This window comes from Nematolebias whitei, chromosome 5 (genome assembly GCF_014905685.2).
Source record: "Nematolebias whitei isolate Nwh7 chromosome 5, NemWhi1, whole genome shotgun sequence".
Taxonomy (NCBI): Eukaryota; Metazoa; Chordata; class Actinopteri; order Cyprinodontiformes; family Rivulidae; genus Nematolebias; species Nematolebias whitei.
In genome coordinates, this window is record NC_056502.1 from 44,233,752 (window position 1) to 44,252,073 (window position 18,322).

The 18,322-nt window shown below is 40.9% G+C and overlaps 1 protein-coding gene across 1 annotated transcript in view; it reads left to right on the forward strand.

Annotated features, from left to right (window-relative positions):
* The window catches only part of snrka (SNF related kinase a), a 142,650-nt gene that overhangs the window by 98,410 nt on the left and 25,918 nt on the right, over positions 1-18,322 (forward strand). Inside the window, exon 4 of the mRNA XM_037677324.1 lies at positions 9,572-9,706. Coding sequence (XP_037533252.1) covers positions 9,572-9,706 — 135 coding nt within the window. The remainder of the gene's footprint in view (positions 1-9,571; positions 9,707-18,322) is intronic.

Consider the following 18,322-nt stretch of genomic DNA (forward strand, 5'->3'; position numbering starts at 1 on the left):
GTGGGTGCAGACCCGTCCTTATCCCCCGGGTTGGGGGTGTTGAAACGGGGCTAAGGGGAGGAGGTGCAACAGCACCTGTCTGGGGTGGTTGTAGCTGACCCTGCTCGTCTCTGAGTCTCGAACCAGCTAGCTCCATGTCAGAAATCAGGTTTGTAGCTGTAGCTAAATTCTCCTCACAAGCTGTCAGGCGCTCATGTGTTGACTGATTTTCACGTTGTAAAGTCAGCCAATTTCGGAGTATTATCTCCTTGTCTGCCTTGCAATCGTCCAATTAAACGTGCGTTATCTTCTAGCAAAATTAGTAAACTATTCAACTCTGTGAATATTTGTAACTGTATCTTATTTAAAAGTTTCTAAATTTTTATTATGTACCTGTTTCCCAAGGATTTATCAGTGAATAAAAATTTTTTGGTAAATGCTCCCTGCATAAATACCTTCATAACTTTTAAAACGCAAGATAACAGTGTTTATTCAGCTTTGAGGAAGTTTGTTAACTCAAAAATTGCCTTACAGAAAAATAAAAACGTTTAATTTCACTCTTTACCTAAAAACGAAGTGAAACCTGTGATCCCACGTCTTCTCCACAAGATGTCAGTACAACCTCAACAATTTTAACTCCGACACTGTTTGTGTTGTCCACTAGGGGTGCTATAACTTCCTGTGGCGTCCGGTCGTTAGCTTGTTAGCTAAAATTAGCATCGGCTAGACTCGGTGAAAACCAAGACTTCTGAACGGATTTTTTACACAAACGTGGCAAAATTTTTGCAATCAGACCTTATATCATGAAACATGAGTTTTGTGGGACAATATGGCAGCTTTATTTAGTGATTTTAAGCACGGTAAAGCTCATTTCCGACTTGGGGGAAGTGACGTGACGCGTCATTCATCCGGTCGATAGCTTGTTAGCTTAAAATTTAGCATCGCTAGCGTAGTTCAAAAGCATCATTTTATGACGGTCTTTAAACTCTAATGTGGCGAAATTTCAGCGAATATGCCATGAAGAATTTAAACAGCGTTTCAGAACACAGCTTTAATGCGCTTTCCAGCGTTAAAAAGCAGATTTTATTCCCTATGAAAACGAGTCTTCATTTCCGGGTGACGTGATTGACACTTCCCTCATCCAATTGGAACGTTACACACGGTCTTATTCAACCAATGACGCAGCGTAGGGGTGAGGGGAGGTGACGTCAGTCGACCTTCTCAGCAAATCAGAGCTTTCCACAGCAGCAAACAACCAACCACGAAGCGTTAGCAACCATGTTAGATTTAGCCTGAAGCATTTTCATCGCTTATCGTCTTTTAAACCATCAAAATGCACCTTCACTGCTAAAAATGTAACGAGTCAACCCCCTGAGCTGCACGGAGACGGCGCTCCGTGACAAAACGTCTTTCTAGCTATTTAACAACTCGTTCGAACTGTTCCAGAACCGATTCGGCACCAGAACCGAACCGGACCAGAACAGCGTCTGGAACACAGTTTAAACAGAATAAAGCGTTTCCACAGCTCAAAGCCAGCTTATGTTACACATACAGACGTACAATTTCAGCTTTAAAAAGACCCATGACTCAATTCTAGCTCTTAAAGCATCGCCAGCGTAACACAAGCGCGCAGCTCCACGCGCGCTGCGTAAATACGCACGGTTTCAGCACAGCTGATAAACTGTTATTTTACAACCTTGCCAACATGAAAAATCAATGTGTACACGGTTACAGTCCATTTAGGAGCGCGTAGCGGGCCACCAGTTGTAGATGAACAGATGCTGGGATATATTCATCATTTAACGCGGGTTCCTCATTTTTCTGGACTGAATAAAACGTGCATTGAATTTAAGGAAATGCAAACGTGAGACGTCATTTATGTTTGACCCATCAAAATGAATGCGGTCATTTATTTACAGAATCAAAATTTAACATCAAACATTTACATTAATTTGGCAAATTATGAAAATAACAACATAAGCAACCAATCAGGAAAAATCATACGGCCATGATTTTTCCGTTGCTTCACCACAGACACTTATGAAAACTGTACAACTATGATCTTTTACCCACATGAATGTGGGTGAGCATTTTACACAGACATTTCTAAAATATCTGGAAGAATTTCTACTTGATAGAAAAGTTTAAAGATGGAAAGAAGTTTAGAGGGAGTAAGATGGTGTGTGAGGGAAAGTAAGTGTTCACCAGAATCGACACTCTCCGGCTTTCTTCAGCTTTTCCTTACAGTACACTTAGGTGATGAAATCGGCTCCTTTACCTGGAGATGTCTCAGGTGAGATTCCGTTTAACGCACCCTTTCAGCGTCTCAGTAGGATGCTGTTACTCGTCCGAAGTAATGGCGAGGCTCTGTTCGACACATATTCACCTCAGTGGAAAATGTTATAATCCCATGGAACTCGGAAGAGCTTGTTGTCATGTCAGGATCATCCCTTCTCCATCAGAACATGAACAGAACTGGTTGGACTGTGTATCCAGCAGAACTCCAACAGCACTCCATCAGAGCTGTCCCAGAACGGTTCCAGCACCATACCAGACTTAGCAGAACTCCATCAGAACTTTAGCACTAACTAGACCAGGAAGTACTGACATTTTAAAGACTCTTTCCCGGTTCACTTTTGGGATTTGTTCATTGGTCAGAAACGACCAGACGGGGTGTGTTTTGTGACGTAAGAGGTTAGAGACAGCGAGAATTGTTATGAAACAGATCAGAAATGTTCTCACAGACAGAGAGAGTTTTGTTTTGGCGCGTTTCAGACACAGGTGCTAAAACTTCTCTATTTACGTCTGAGAGGATTCTAAAAAACATGACAGTTCGTTCAACAACTTGTTTTTCGTTTGACTCCAACCTTGGAAACGCACACTTGCTCACTCAAAGGCAGAAATCAGAAAAGGCATAATTACTCTGTTACAGCTTTGACATGAGAATAAAAATCATTATTCAGTTAATAAAATTGATTAGTTCACTGCAACATCTAAAATGGTTTGAACTAAGACACTTTGATTATCAATATTTGTAAAATAGTAATGATAATAAAAAGAGAGTGTTCTCTTCACTTGAATCTTCAAGAAAGAAAGTCTCAGGATGGGTGAACCTGTATTTCTGAGTTCAAATGAATGAAATGACAGTTCCTGTCCCACAAGGTCCTAAAGGTCAAGAGTTTTGACCTAAGACTCAGTTTTGACATAGGCCTAGTCCACTACATTTTTTTTGAATGTCCAGAGGACCAGATTTAACTTTTTTACACAGAAGAAGAAGTTCTACTTCCGGGTGAACGTAAACAAACCTGAGCACCCAAAATGGACCCGCGACAGGTTTTAATGATGGTGGAGACGTCATTGCACTCCTTGACTGAGCTACAGGTAATAGAAATCATTTTGAGCTCTTTAAAAGTTTCTAGTAGAAATGTTGTGTCTCTCACCGACCAGTTTTACTTCCCTGACATGCTAATATTATTAGCGTTAGCCAGACGGAAATGGCAAAGTTGCACATGCGCAGTCAGGTCAGTTTTTCACCATCAGATAAAAATGAACAGATCGAGTGTTTACATGCGCACCGATCGGGTTTCGGATCGGCATAAACCACCCGTTTCGTTCTGATCACAAATTATAACGGATCGCGCCGAATACACAAAAAATAACCCGAACGGAGTGTTTACATGACACACTTTTATTCCGACCGGCCATTTGATCCGGTTACTTATGTCCATGTAAACATACCCAGTCTGTTCGATCAAAACAATCTCTCAGTATGGGGCCACTGTCCTGGATCCAACATTTAACTTTCTTTTGTACCGGTCTGGAGCATCTCAGCGGGGGCTTGTGAGCAGGAGCCAGGAAGATTGAGATGTGGTCTGACAGTCCTAGGTGGGGGCGGTGAGTCGGGGTGTGATGAAGAGGAAGTTCATTAGAAGAGGAAGAGCGGACCGAGCCCAGGTCTGACTGCACAGAGGAGGGGGTCCAGAACCAAGCAGCAGTTCTGAGCTCTGGAGAACAGAGGAGGATGTGGATGTTGACCCAGAAGGCAGAATAATGGAGGAAAATACACTTTAAAAAAAAAATTACATTAAAATAAATATTTTGTCAATAAACAAATAATAATGTAGTGATTTTAAACAAAAACCCTCCAAGCATTAAAATAAAATAATTTAAATTAGATATATTTATTTGAGGCTGACAGCTTAAATAAGATGGTTGATTTTCCCTCTGAGGAACATGAATAAATAAAGTTAAAGGGTTAAAACCATCTAATTCAAATAAGATAATAATGTTTATAGTTAGAGAAAACTGAGGTTTTTGATCTGCATGCATTCAGCTGGGAGCTACAAGATAAAGAATAAAGATCATGGTGAAATAATTCTTTATTAGATTATTGTAATATAAAATGTATGTTATCTCCACTATAGAACAGATTGACAGCAGCTGCTGATTATGACTTCATAATTATTTTCATGTCTGTGATGCTGCTTACCAGCTTCACGTCAATTATGTGAAGGGGACATGTCCCCCTTACATTTAAAAAATATGTTTGCCCCCCCCCCCCCCCCCCCCCACACACACACACATTTGCCATGAAATATTAGTTCACCCAGCACTGTTTGCATTTCTTTGTGAACAAATCCATTCCACTCAATTAATAGAAGCACTAAAAGTTCACTCTGGGTTTTCAACAACTCTCCTCACTGCATGCAGTTTTTCCCCATGGTACTTGTCTTGGCAGGGGGCCCTCATCTCTCAGGGTTTTTTGTGGACATGGTGGGGTGGGGGTGGGGGGGGGGGAGATGCCTCTGTGTGGCATGCTATCTTAGCGCTACATTAGTACTGGCATTTGTCAACCGGAGTGGGGGTGTTAGGATGCTCAAGGTGAGCAGAGCTTGCACGAGGAGAGCTGTTGGTCAGGCTACTTCTTGTTGCTCTCTAAAATAGTTATTGAATCAAGTTACTTATGTAGGAAAACATGGATGTTTAACCCCTTAAAATACACCAGAATACAGGAAATGGCATCTACTTTATTAAAAATTTTCTGGGAAAGGACCCCCCAGACCCCCCACCTGTGTGCCTGCCCCCCGCCCCTTACAAAAGCTTCTGACACCAATGCTGGTAAGACATTTTCATCAGTGTTTTAAACAGTCTGTGTTCACAAAGAACATTTTCATTGCACAGAACATCTTTGTGTTGATGCTGGAAATTACTCCAGCCTCCTAAAGTTATTTAGAACGCTGGGAGTCTTAAAACCAGCTCTGTGGAACTTCTTCCTTTTAGATTGTAATATTGAATATTCTAAATTTATTGCAAACTAATTGACTGAAATGTGTCTATTCAATGTGGTGTTGAGTATTTTTGAGTTTTTTGCTGCGGGGCAGTACTCTGGGGTACATATTTTACGTTGTTTAAGTTCAAATACATCCATCCATCCATTATCTTTACCCGCTTATTCCATTTTGGGTCACGGGGGTCGCTGGTGCCCATGTCCAGCAATCACTGTGCGAGGGGCGGGGTACACCCTGGACGAGTTGCAAGTCCATCACAGGGCCATTCAAATACATTGAAACCTCATTTATGTCGTTGTTACTTGAACCTTAATTGTTTGTTGTTAAAAGCAGTTATTTGCACTTTTCAGAGAGCATTTTTAATAAACATTGGCAATATGTCACAATTTTATTCTATCAACACCACAAGAAAAGTTTCAGGCTCAGGATTTTTTTCCACTTTAAGCCCTGAATTAGAAGTGTGACATGATTGACACCTGACACTCGGCCTGGTTTCATTTTCCAGCAGGACTCGGCTCCTGCCCACACTGCCAAAGGACCTAAAAGCTGCCTGTGGAATATTCTCATATTCTGAGACACTGAATCTTTGTTTTTCATTATTTGTAAGCCATAGTCATCAAAATTACAAAAAGTAAAGGCTTGGAAATATTTCACTCTGTGTTATGAATCAATTTAATGTATGAGTTTCACGTTCTGAAATATGTCCTGATGCATGCTCAATAATGCAGGTAGAAAAATCTAAAAAAGTTAAATCTGGTCCTCTGGACATTCAAAAAACCAAAACAAAAAAATTGTAGAAATGTTTTGTCTTTCATCCGAAAGACTTCTTCAGTCTGAGGTGCTGTATTCAGCTCAGTTGTATAAATAGCACCCTCTTGCAGTTTGCTGCTGACAACCAAAACCAGCTGCTCTCATGATCAAGGAGGACCATCAGCCTAACAATGGATCATTAGCACACTGATGGCTGTTTACTGTTCACAGGGGGTTGAGTGATACTAGCAATAACAGCATTGTAAGAGGGGGACAGTTGAACACGGAGGCCTCCACCCCTGTTTAATGATGGACGGTTTCTTTTCACAAAGATGGCCTCCTTTACTCCTCTCTCAAACCATCGTTCCTCTCTATCCAGGATGTGAACATCTTCATCCCTGAAAGAGTGACCGCTGGCCTGGAGATGAGTGTAGACCGCAGATTCCTGGCCTGATGATTTTGATCTTCTGTGCTGGGCCATCCTTTTGGCCAGTGGCTGTTTTGTTTCCCCGATGTAAAACTTTTCACCCTCCTGACACTGAACAGCATACACAATATTACTCTGTTTGTGCCGGGGGACTGGATCTTTAAGATGAACCAGTCTTTGCCGTAATGTATCTTGGGGTTTAAAAGCCACTGGGACGTTGTGTTTAGAAAATAAACATCTTAGTTTTTCTGAAACTCCCGCAACATATGGAATGACCACTGGTCTGGGTTCCTCTTTTTCACCTGTTGGCTGACTGGAGTCCTGTTTGGGTTTCTTCTCTGTTTTCAAGAAGGCCCAGTTAGGATATCCACATTGCTCTAGAGCCTGTCTTGTGTGGGATTTCTCCTTCTGCCTGGCTCCTGAGCTAGTGGGGATGCTGTCTGCTCTGTGGTACAGAGTCCTGATGACTCATAACTTGTGCTCCAAAGGGTGATGGGAGTCAAACTGCAAATACTGGTCTGTGTGGGTGGGTTTGCGGTACACCTCAGTTCACAAATGTCCTCTATCAGAGACTGAGACCTCACAGTCCAAGAAAGCCAACCTGCCATTTTTTACATCTTCTCGTGTGAACTTGATGTATTTATCCACAGAGTTGGTGTGATCAGTAAAATGTTGGACTTCCTGAGATTTAATTTTAACCCAGGTGTCGTCAACATACCTGAACCAATGACTTGGTGGTGTCCCTGAAAAGGACGTCAAGGCTCTCTTTTCTACCTCCTCCATGTACAGGTTGGCAACAATAGGAGAAACTGGAGACCCCATAGCACACCCATGTTTCTGCCTATAATATTGCTCCCCATATGTGAAGTAGGTTGACTGCAGGCACAGTTTCAAGAGTTGACACAGTTGTTCTGTGGAAAGCGTGGTCCTGCTGCTCAGAGTGGTGTCTGATTTTAATCTTAAACTGACCACCTCTACTGCATCATCAACAGGAATGCACGTAAAGAGTGATGTGACATCAAAAGAGACCATTGTTTCATCAGTCTCCATGATGACATCCCTCACCTTGTCCACAAAGTCCATGGTGTTCTGTATGTGGTGTTCTGAGCTGCTGTTCTGAAATATGATTGACAAAAATAATTTAACTGTTTCACGGTATTCTAATTTTTTTAGATGCACCTGTACTGTTACTACTACTACAACTATGTCTAATACTACTACTAATATTACTAATAAACTTGAACGTAGAAGAGAACAGAAAAAATAATATGCAAGTCATGATGTACAATGACTTTCTATTTTTTTCCACATTTTCCTTGACTTTGAGCTTAAACTCTATAATCCTGCTGGCTGCACAGAGAATCAGTGAAACGTTACTGAGGTCAGCCTTCAGTTCTGTTTGAAGGGGACAATTTAAAAGCTCACAGATCACTGTCACTGTGGGTTTGTTTGTTCTTTGCAGGATAACTATGTTTTACGATCTGAAGACATTTTCCGTAACAAATCAGATCCATTTGTTGGGAAAGCTTGTTCTCCTTTGTAGGAACACTTTGTATCTAAAGTATGATGAACTGTGGTCATCCTTGTAATGTTTGATGCTGTTTGAGCCGACACTCCGTGTGGAATGCAGTTTTGGACATTAGCTAAACTAAATATTGTGCTTGGAGCAAGGAAAGCTAAAATCCAGTATAACACAAACTGCTAGGCAGATTGTTCCTACAGGGTTATTTTTTGTTTTTGTTTCTTTTTCTTATGTAAATATGGCAAACACTTGGGATTTTTTTCCTTCTATCCATCCATCCATCCATTATCTTTTATGCACTTCTCCCTTTTTGGGTCACTGGTGTCCATGTCCAGCAGTCACTGTGTGAGAGGCGGGGGACACACTGGACAGGTCTCCAGTCCATCACAGGGACACATAGAGACAAACGAGACAAACATTCACTCTCTCACTCACACCTAGAGACAATTTAGAGTTAACAATCAGACTGGCATGCATGTTTTTGGTCTGTGGGAGGAAACCGGAGTACCCAGAGAAAACCCACACAGCACAGAGAGAACATACAAACTCCACCCAGAAAGGTCCCTGGCTGGTATTTGAACCAGTGACCTGCTTGCTGAGAGGTGGAAGTTCTACCAGTTGTGCCTAGGCCTGTCGTGATAAACAATAAATCAATTAATCTCGTGATAAATGAAAATTATCAACCTCATTTTCATTTATCAGCTTTATCATTTCTTTGTGTCTCCCTCTTTCTACTGAAGACACTGGATGACAAAAGGTTAATCTCCGGTGCTCTTCACTGACCCCTCCCTTTCTCTTTTCTCTTTAAAATCCATTTTAACTGTCCAAAATCGCGTTTTTGGATCATTTAAAGCAGCTAAGCTGAGAAGCTAAGCTACAAGTTAAGCTAACAGGCCAACCTCGGAGAAAAAACAGCCGTCTTGTCAAAGCCCCAAAATTCACGGTTGAAACCTGTGTCTTCGTGTAAAAAGTTGTTTTTCTCTGCAAAAAGAAGCTGAGAACTTGTTTACTGATTTTTTTATTAAAAGCTTTGTGTGAAAAATGCTATGGTAAAGAGCTCAAACCACACAGAGCGTCCGTCTTTTTGAGAACCGAAAAGCAGGAACGAGAGACAGTCCATGTCACGTCAAGGGGCCTTCCTCCCATTTTTCTTAAAGAGACACACTGTTCGCTCCCTCACTATCCATTCTTCGGCTCAAACTGTCTTATACTGTCATCCGGTGGTCAAAAAAGGTACTACACTCAAAAATTAACCAACATTTCTTCTTAAATTTTACAATAATTACTAATGATTGTCAAATTTCAAACAATATTATCGTTTATCTCAAGAATTTCTGAGACAATTGCCCAGCAAAATTTGTAATTGACAGGCCTATGCAGAAATAAGAATTGTGGCTTTAATACTATAAATTAAACCAAATATTTAAAAAGCTACAACAGTTTTATTGTAGATTTTGATTGTCACCAATGTAGACATAAACCACTTTTGTGTTGTGAAAGCCCGGTCTGTTACTTTTGTCAGAATTTCCATCCAGTTACGTTCCCCCCTCAGATATTTTACGGTATACTTTCCATTTATGCATAATGTTGTACGTCTTGTTGCAGGGCCCTGGAGACGAACAAATACAACCACATAACCGCCACATACTACTTGTTAGCAGAACGGATCCTGAGAGAGAAGCAGGAGAAGGAAGTCCAGACCCGCTCATCCAGCCCCAGCAACATCAAGGCACACTTCAGGTACCACTTTCACCTTTACTATTACATCCTTGTTTTGTAAATAAACATCAAATTCTCCCATGCCTGTGCAGCTATCAAGTCTTTAGTAACAAAATGTCCCAGCTTGTTGGCATCAAGATGTTGAGAGCCGTAGTTGGAGACTACAGAAGAGAGTAATTGACCTTTCTCACTCCAGCTCGTCTCTCTGCAGCTTGTCTGGCTCTACTTTACAGAACCCAGTCACAGTTATTTAAGACTGGGTTACATCTCCAGAGGTTCCATTTCCATTTCTGAGTTAACTAAACCTGCTTGGCTCAGGGGAGCTGGATAAGAGGAAGTAGTCTGAACTATAAAAAGCTCCTTTGTATCTTTCTGTTCATAACTTTCCATCAATTTTCCTGACAATCACTGACATTTATGGTCAGTATCCAGTCAGTAATTTTACATCAAGAAACTAAGATATCTTAGTTTATATCACTTAACTGTCCAAGTGTTTTATCTTTGCTTCCTTGCCAGCATTGTTCTCTGGTTATAAAAGGAAGAACAGCTGAGGAAAGGAACAAATAAGGAAGAGAGGAGGCTGAGCAGGATGGCAGTGCTGGAAAATCTCTGGCACAGTTCTCTACATTTTACTCTATAAAGGGTTCTTTAAATAGAACAGTTTGGATTTGTTTAAAAATTCTGTTTATCAACAGATAGATGACAGTGCCTCAAAAAGTTGTTCACACACTTGGACCTTTCCACATGTCCTAACTTACAACTTCAAACTTGGAAATATTTTGCAAGGATTTTATTTAATATAGCAACACAAAGTAGCTCATGTTCATGGAGTGGAAGAAAAGTGATACATGTTTTTATTATTTATTTTTATAAATAATCTGACAGCTGTGGCATATACATTTATTCAGTTCAGTTGAGTTTATTTATTTAGCGCCAAGTCACAACAGAAGTCTCAGGGCACTGAACAGAAATATTCATATATTTAATTAAAGTTCTCTATCTAAGGAAGCAGCAGCCTTGAGGACTAATTTACAAGAGAGACCTGATTACTTTAATGCTGCTGCAGTTTTAGGTTTCATAAACTGAATTCATATCACAAGCGATTATCTACAAGGCACTTTTCACTATATGCGATGTTGCAAGTGGCAATGAAATACCTGAACTAAGTCACAGAAAAGGAAGTGTTTTAATGAGTGGTTTAATTGCTTGCACATTATCAAACTAGTGAGGTTTACTGAGACTAGGGCTGTATACCGAACCAAGATTCTTTTATGGCACTGACCAAAATGCGTCGGTCGGTGTATGGATTGAAACGTCACTCTTCTTTCTGTGTCAAGTTTCGGTATTGGCTGAAATGTGACATGTGGTTTCAGCACGCAGGCAGGTAAAACACAGACATATGACACGCTGGTTACGCCCACAGACGTGGTTCACGTGTGCAGCGCGTGTGGCGTCGAACGGCTTCAATTTACGAGCGGAAAGTTGCTCCGTGTTTGTCTTTAAGGGGGACCGCAGCTTCCCTCTTCCTCTCTCAGCATTAAAGTCAGCCTGTGAGTGTTAGGGTGCATTCACACCAGCCCTGTTTAGTCCGCTTGAATTGAACTCTAGCTTGTTTTCCTTGAAAGTCCGGCTCGTTTAGGGAGGTGTGAACGCGCCATCAAACTCTGTCACGGAACAAAAGGCGAACTCTGGCCCGGGCTAAAACCTAGGTCTCGGTCCGGTAGAAGCGAACTCCAACGCGGTTCGAGTACAGTGTGAATGTAAACAGACCAAGCCCCGCTCCGCAGGGTAAACAAACACGCACGCATTTCTCTGACCTTATATGGAGCCGTCAGCTGCCTTGTGTGGAAAAACAATATTCTCCATGGTCTTCTGTCTCATCTTCTGCTCATGCTAAGTCCATTTTTGAAAAATGACAAAATATAACTCCTAAAACTGCTAAAACTTGATGCCACTTCGTTTTTATTTTTATTTACAGAAGAAGAAGAAGACTTGTCTTCAGAGGTTTTTGTGTTGTTTCTTTCAGTAGTTCTTGGTGCAATGCCCCCACAGGCGAGCGGGGGAATAGGTTGGTTCAACAGGTTGGCTCGACTGCACAGTGCAGTGTGAATGCAAACGCACCAGCTCAAATGTAAACAAAAGGTCATGAATATTGGTCCCGAACCGAATCGAGTCTACCGGACTATCTGGTGTGAAAACGACCTTAGAGAGCATGAATGGCCTGATTCAACATTTCCACGGCTGGACTTCTCTTCATCAAAGAACTCCGAGGACGGAGCTGTGTCTGGGATTTCAGCTGGTAAGTTTACGTTTGTTAATGTTACTGCAGCTTAACACGTGCATCGCTGAAAGTTAAACTAGGATCCATATAACGCTAACTTTAAGATATTAGTGTGTAAATTTATATTATCTATGTAGCTAGCTAAACTCAGAAGCTAACTGAAGTTCGACACTAACAGATAAACTTGCAAAAATGTGCTCATCCATCCGGTCAGCTGGTTAAGCAGTTATGGACTGTAAATGGACTGTACTTATATTGCGCATTTCTACAAACTGGATTCCAAAAAACTTGGGACACTAAACAAATTGTGAATAAAAACTGAATGTAATGATGTGGAGGTGCCAACATCTAATATTTTATTCAGAATAGAACACAAATCACAGATCAAAAGTTTAAACTGAGAGAATGTATCATTTAAAGGGAAGAATCTGTTGTTTCCAAATTTCATGGCGTCAACAAATCCCAAAAAAGTTGGGACAAGTCCATTTTTACCACTGTGTGGCATCCCCCCTTCTTCTTACAACACTCAACAAACGTCTGGGGACAGAGGAGACCAGTTTTTCAAGTTTAGAAATAGGAATGCTCTCCCATTCATGTCTAATACAGGCCTCTAACTGTTCAATCGTCTTGGGCCTATTTTGTCGCACCTTCCTCTTTATGATGCGCCAAATGTTCTCTATAGGTGAAAGATCTGGACTGCAGGCTGGCCAGTTCAGTACCGGATCCTTCTCCTACGTGGCCATGATGTTGTGATTGCTGCATAATGTGGTCTGGCATTATCGTGTTGAAAAATGCAGGGTCTTCCCTGAAAGAGATGACGTCTAGATGGGAGCATATGTTGTTCTAGAACTTGAACATAGTTCTCTGCATTAATGGTGCCTTTCCAGACATGCAAGCTGCCAATGCCACAAGTGCTCATGCAACCCCATACCATCAGTGATGCAGGCTTCTGAACGGAGCGTTGATAACAACTTGGGCTGTCCTTGTTCTCTCTGGTCTGGACGACATGGCGTCCCAGTGTTCCATAAAGAACTTCAAATTGTGACTCATCTGACCACAGAACAGTCTTCCATTTTGCCACACTCCATTTTAAGTGACCCCTGGCCCAGTGCAAACGTCTGAGCTTGTGGAGCTTGCTTAGAAATGGCTTCCTCTTTGCACTGTAGAGTTTCAGCTGGCAAATGCGGATGGCACGGTGGATTGTGTTCACTGACAATGCTTTCTGGAAGTATTTCTGAGCCCATTCTGTTATTTCCTTGACAGTGGCATTCCTGTTTGAGGTGCAGTGACGTTTAAGGGCCCGGAGATCACGAGCATCCAGTAGAGTTTTACGGCCTTGACCCTTACGCACAGCGATTGTTCCAGATTCTCTGAATCTTTTGATGATGTTATGCAAGGTTGATGATGATAACTTAAAAGTCTTTACTATTTTACGCTGGGTAACACCATTCTGGTATTGTTGCACTATCTTTCTGCACAACAATGGTGGAATTGGTGATCCTCCTACCATCTTGGCTTCTGAGAGACACTGACACTCTGAGAAGCTCTTTTTATACCCAATCATGTTGTCAATTGACCTAATTCGTGTTAATTGGTCTTCCAGCTGTTCGTTATTTGCTCAATTTCCTTTTTCCAGCCACTTGTTGCTACTTGTCCCAACTTTTTTGGGATTTGTTGACACTGTGAAATTTTGAATCACCATACTTTTCCTTTAAAATGTTACATTTACTCAGATTAAACTTTTGATCTGTCATCTATGTTATATTACGAATAAAATATTGACATTTGCCATCTCCACATCATTGCATTCAGTTTTTATTCACAATTTGTTTAGTGTCCTAACTTTTTTGGAATCCGGTTTGTATCATTTCAAGATACTCAAAGCGCTTTACACTACAATCTGTACCCTCATTTACCCATTCATACAGCACTCTACATCTCTATAAAGCTACAGTTCACCTAATGCTCACTGTTTATGTTAATGTTCTCACAGGAGCCTCTGACCCTGATGGAGGACAGAGGCTGATAAAAGAAAAGTGAGGTGGGGGCCACAGGACAGTCACAAACGTTGTTGTTAAAGTTTGCTGCTTTTAACTAGGGATGCACCGATCCACTTTTTTTTACTTCCGATCCCGATACCTAAATCTAAATATCGGCCGATACCAATCCAGTTCCGATATCATGATCATCATTGATTTTATATGAGGCTGTAATAATCTCCTCTCAAGTACAATTTGTACAAATATATGCATGCATGTCCAAAAAGGCAACTTGAGTTAAGTTTTATTAATGTTGGATAAGTTTTAAAGTTAGAATTAAATTCTGCTAACACAAAACATGTTTTTTTTATTCCTAGTTTTAAAGTGGATATTAAAGTGATTATTTTAAGTAATTGTTTAAAGTTATTTTATAATTTTTTTAAGTAAGGGGCAGATATAAGAATTATTCTCTCTGCACTCTTTTCATTCAATGTTTTCTTTTTGATGATTTTTACTTTTTTATTTTGTTTCTTTTAAATTAATGAATAAATGAATAAAATAAAATGTTAAATGGCTTCAAACACCTGCTAAGTTCATAGCATTAACCAACAGACATGGTCCTGTTTTTAGTATTTTACATCACTTTATAATGTAGCTGTTTTTGTTTTTAATATAATTTTCAAATCATGTTTTTTTTATGATTGTCTACTGTTGCACTGATAAATATCTCCTGCAGGGTAAACTATATCTTGGTTGCATGTATCAAGCTGTGAAATCCTTCGTTTTCTACAACTAATAGCTGTTGGTCATTAATTATGATGAAGTTTAGCAACTTCTCTGTAAACATTTGAGCTCCGTGGCTTCAGCGGTGTCTTCTTCTTGTTCAATCCGAAGCAAGCAGCCTGATTTGGTGCAGCCGCGCTCAGTCTGTCCCTCCTCAGAGACGGGCAGACTGAGCGGGGCAGACTGGACGCGGCTGGCCGGGGTCGAGTCGCCTGTTGTGTGTTGAGCAAAGAGCAGCGCCCTGCTGAAGCCACGAAGCTCGAATGTCCATCGTAAAACTAACTTTACCACGGTTCAATGTGGCGCTATGGCTCTGCAGACATTGCATGATGCTATCTTGTTTTGTGGTGTTTCTAGTGTAAAATACTTCCACACAGCGGACATGTTTAGATGAAAAGTTGTTCTAGCTGTTAGCCACAGCGCTGCTAACTCAGTCCTCACGTTGTAGCTGGCTGCAAACTATGAACTGGATTTCCTGAATGTGAGGCGGGTCTTATTACTCTGGGTTCATGAGACACGCCCCCGTTCAGGAAATCCATTCCATAATTTGAAGCCAACATGCATCATGGATCAGAAATATCGGCAGGTGGATCGGAAAAATCCGATACGTAAATTATGCTGGTATCGGAGGCCGATATCGATACTGGATCGGATCGGCCCCATCCCTACTTTTAACTACAGTGAAGGCTGCATGGTGGAGGTAAGGAAGCTGTAAAGGATTTTGTTGACCAGTTAAGCCTTCATCTCTCAGCCTAGATAATGGTTTTTGAGCAATAATAACACAACCATGTTATTGTAGATGTTTTGTGTTCTAATGTCAATTGGGGAGATGATAAGAGCCCTAAACCCCAGAGAACCACAGAGAAGATTCAGGAAGAGACACAGAGGTACAGAATTCTGCATCAACCCTAACCTCAGTGAATCCAGTGACCTGCTGGTGAAATGTGAGGGACAATATGTCAGTGCTATCAAACTGACAGCCAGGTATCTGGGTGTGCAACAAGCATCATCTACACCCTCAGAGCAAACATTTTCTACTGCTGGAGACACCATCAGCCAGGAGCGGGCTTGTTTGTGTCCAGAGAAAGCAGATATGTTGATTTTTCTGAAGAAAAACTGTTAATTGAGAAGGTCCTCAGTGTGTAGCAGTGACTATTAGACACTGACGTGTCACTGGTTTGCAACAGTTCTTTTGTCCTGGAAACTATTTGTTTATTTTTATGTAAGAAAACTGCTTGGAATGGAAAAATACCAAAGTTAAAAAATAAAACTCACAATTTGTACTGTAATGTTTAACGTAATTTTCTTCTTGTTTAGAATTAATATTAATTACAAAATTGGTACCGAATAGCGAACCGTCCAGGAACTGACACTGAAGTGAAGGTACCGACACCGATTTTTGTAGAAAGATACCCAGCCCTAATTGAGACTTGGGCACTCCAACAATTTAAAGCAACAAGCATCATTAAACCTGATCCCCTTCCTCAGCCTGTGCTTCTAGGAATCTGACATTCAAATATTTATGGGGAGTTGACACATTCATGCTAACGAATTCCTCATTGGAAATGTTTCTGTAAAACATATCAAGTTCAAGTGGGTTTATTGCTGTTCCTCAATCTAGTGGTTCTACTCTTAATGCTCCTCAACCTCCTGCCTGAGGGGAGCGGGGCAGAAAGTGTGTGCTGGGTGAGTGGGGTCCTTCATGATGCAGGTGGCCCATATATATAAAACATAACTTTACTAATAAAGAAAAAAGAGCTGGAATGCTGCTGATGTTGAAATGTTTAATTTTTATTTTTGTAATTTGATTCTTTTGAATGTCTGGTTATATCACTTTTCCCACTTCAGGAGTCATACAGTGTTTAATGTCACATGCAGCTTGGTTTTCCTCTACAATCATAAACCAGTGAGTATATTGTGGGCATTGTACGGTTTATTGTTTTACATCTAAGGACACATTGACATGTGTGGGGCAGAAATAAACTTCTGATTTTCCTGTTGGAGGTTCACAACCCAATGATGTAATGTAAACCTTTTCTAAATAGTGATGTCTCCAGGTGAATTCATACCTTTGCCAGTTTATACCTTTGCAGCTTTGGTCACCACTTCCACATACTTTGTTTTCGCCTCAGCCCATTTTGTGCCCACTTTTTTCTGCTTTTGTACAATGTTGAGTCTTCTTCATATCCAATTGGCAACCAACTCAATGTTGATAATTTAATCTACTAGACCAATAGGTCTTCAACATTACAGTCAGGTGCGTTGAAGCAGGGAAACAGCTAAAATATACAGGTCAGTGGACCAAAAAGATCATGATTGTGGACCTTTGTACTGGAGCACACTTTAGATCTGAAGATAAGCAGTTCTGGACCAATTTATTATTATTGGTATGGTTAGATTTGGGTACTTGGGGCTTTAGCCCCAGATGTTTTCTAAATAACCCTGGATCCAAAGACAAACTTTGAAAACATAGTTACCAGTATATTCAAACAGGCATTAGGCTCCTAAAATAAATCAATTATTTTAATGTAGGCCTGAAAACTTAAACAGACTGGGTGGTTTTTCCTCTGTATTTCATACAAACAGCACCCACATCAGTACATCTACTCTGTCTGAGTCTGTGTCTGACACGTGTGTATATTATGCACCATGACTAGGCCATTAAATACATCCTATTGGAGATGATTTAATGTACTGAAATATTATTTTAAAAATGTCACCCAGATCATTGTTTCTGCTTCAGGGCTACATGTAGTGTAAAATTTTTTTTTAAATAAAATAAAAAAACAAGGACAAGGACTCATGATCATGCAGGAAATTGTTGTGCCAGAGTTTCAGTACAAAGGAACATACACTTAGAATCACACAAGATATAAAAAAAACCCCAGAGAATTTAAAAATACCAACAATTAAGTTCTAAAACAGGTCAGATGCAGACAGAAACATTAAAGAGTTTATTGTAGTGCAGGGTTAATTTTATTGTCCTGTGTGTATAAAGGGGGTAGAAAGGGGGAGGAGTTGAAAAGTTTGATAGCCACAGGGAGGAAGGACTTCCTGTGGTGTTCTGTGAAGCACCTCGGTGATCTCAGTCTATGACTGAAGGTGCTGCGGTAAGAGTCCATGGTGTCATGCAGGGGGTGTGACGTTCAGGATCTGTAGCAGTTTCCTCAACATCCTAATCAGGTATCTCTTGCAAATGAGTCCTCGAGGCTCAATGAGGTTTACCTGTCTAAATAAAAGTTGAATGAAAAAAATCCTCTGCTCAGACACCTCTGTCAGAGACTGCAGTTCCATTCCCAGAACTGAGCCAGCTCTCTTGATGAGTTTATAAAGTCTGTTGGCATCAGCTTTCTTCACCCTGCTGCCCCAGCACACCACAGTGTAGAAGAAGACACGAGACCACAGAGTGGTGAAACATCTGCAGCATGGTCCTGCAGACGTTTATGGCCCTGAGTCTCCTCCTCAGAAAAAGGTGACTTTGCCCTTTCTTGTAGAGGGCACTTGCGTTAGCTGTCCAGTTTATTGTCTAGTCAGACCCCCAGGTACTTGTAGCAGTCTACAGTGTCCACCTTAGTACCCTTGATGTTGATAGGG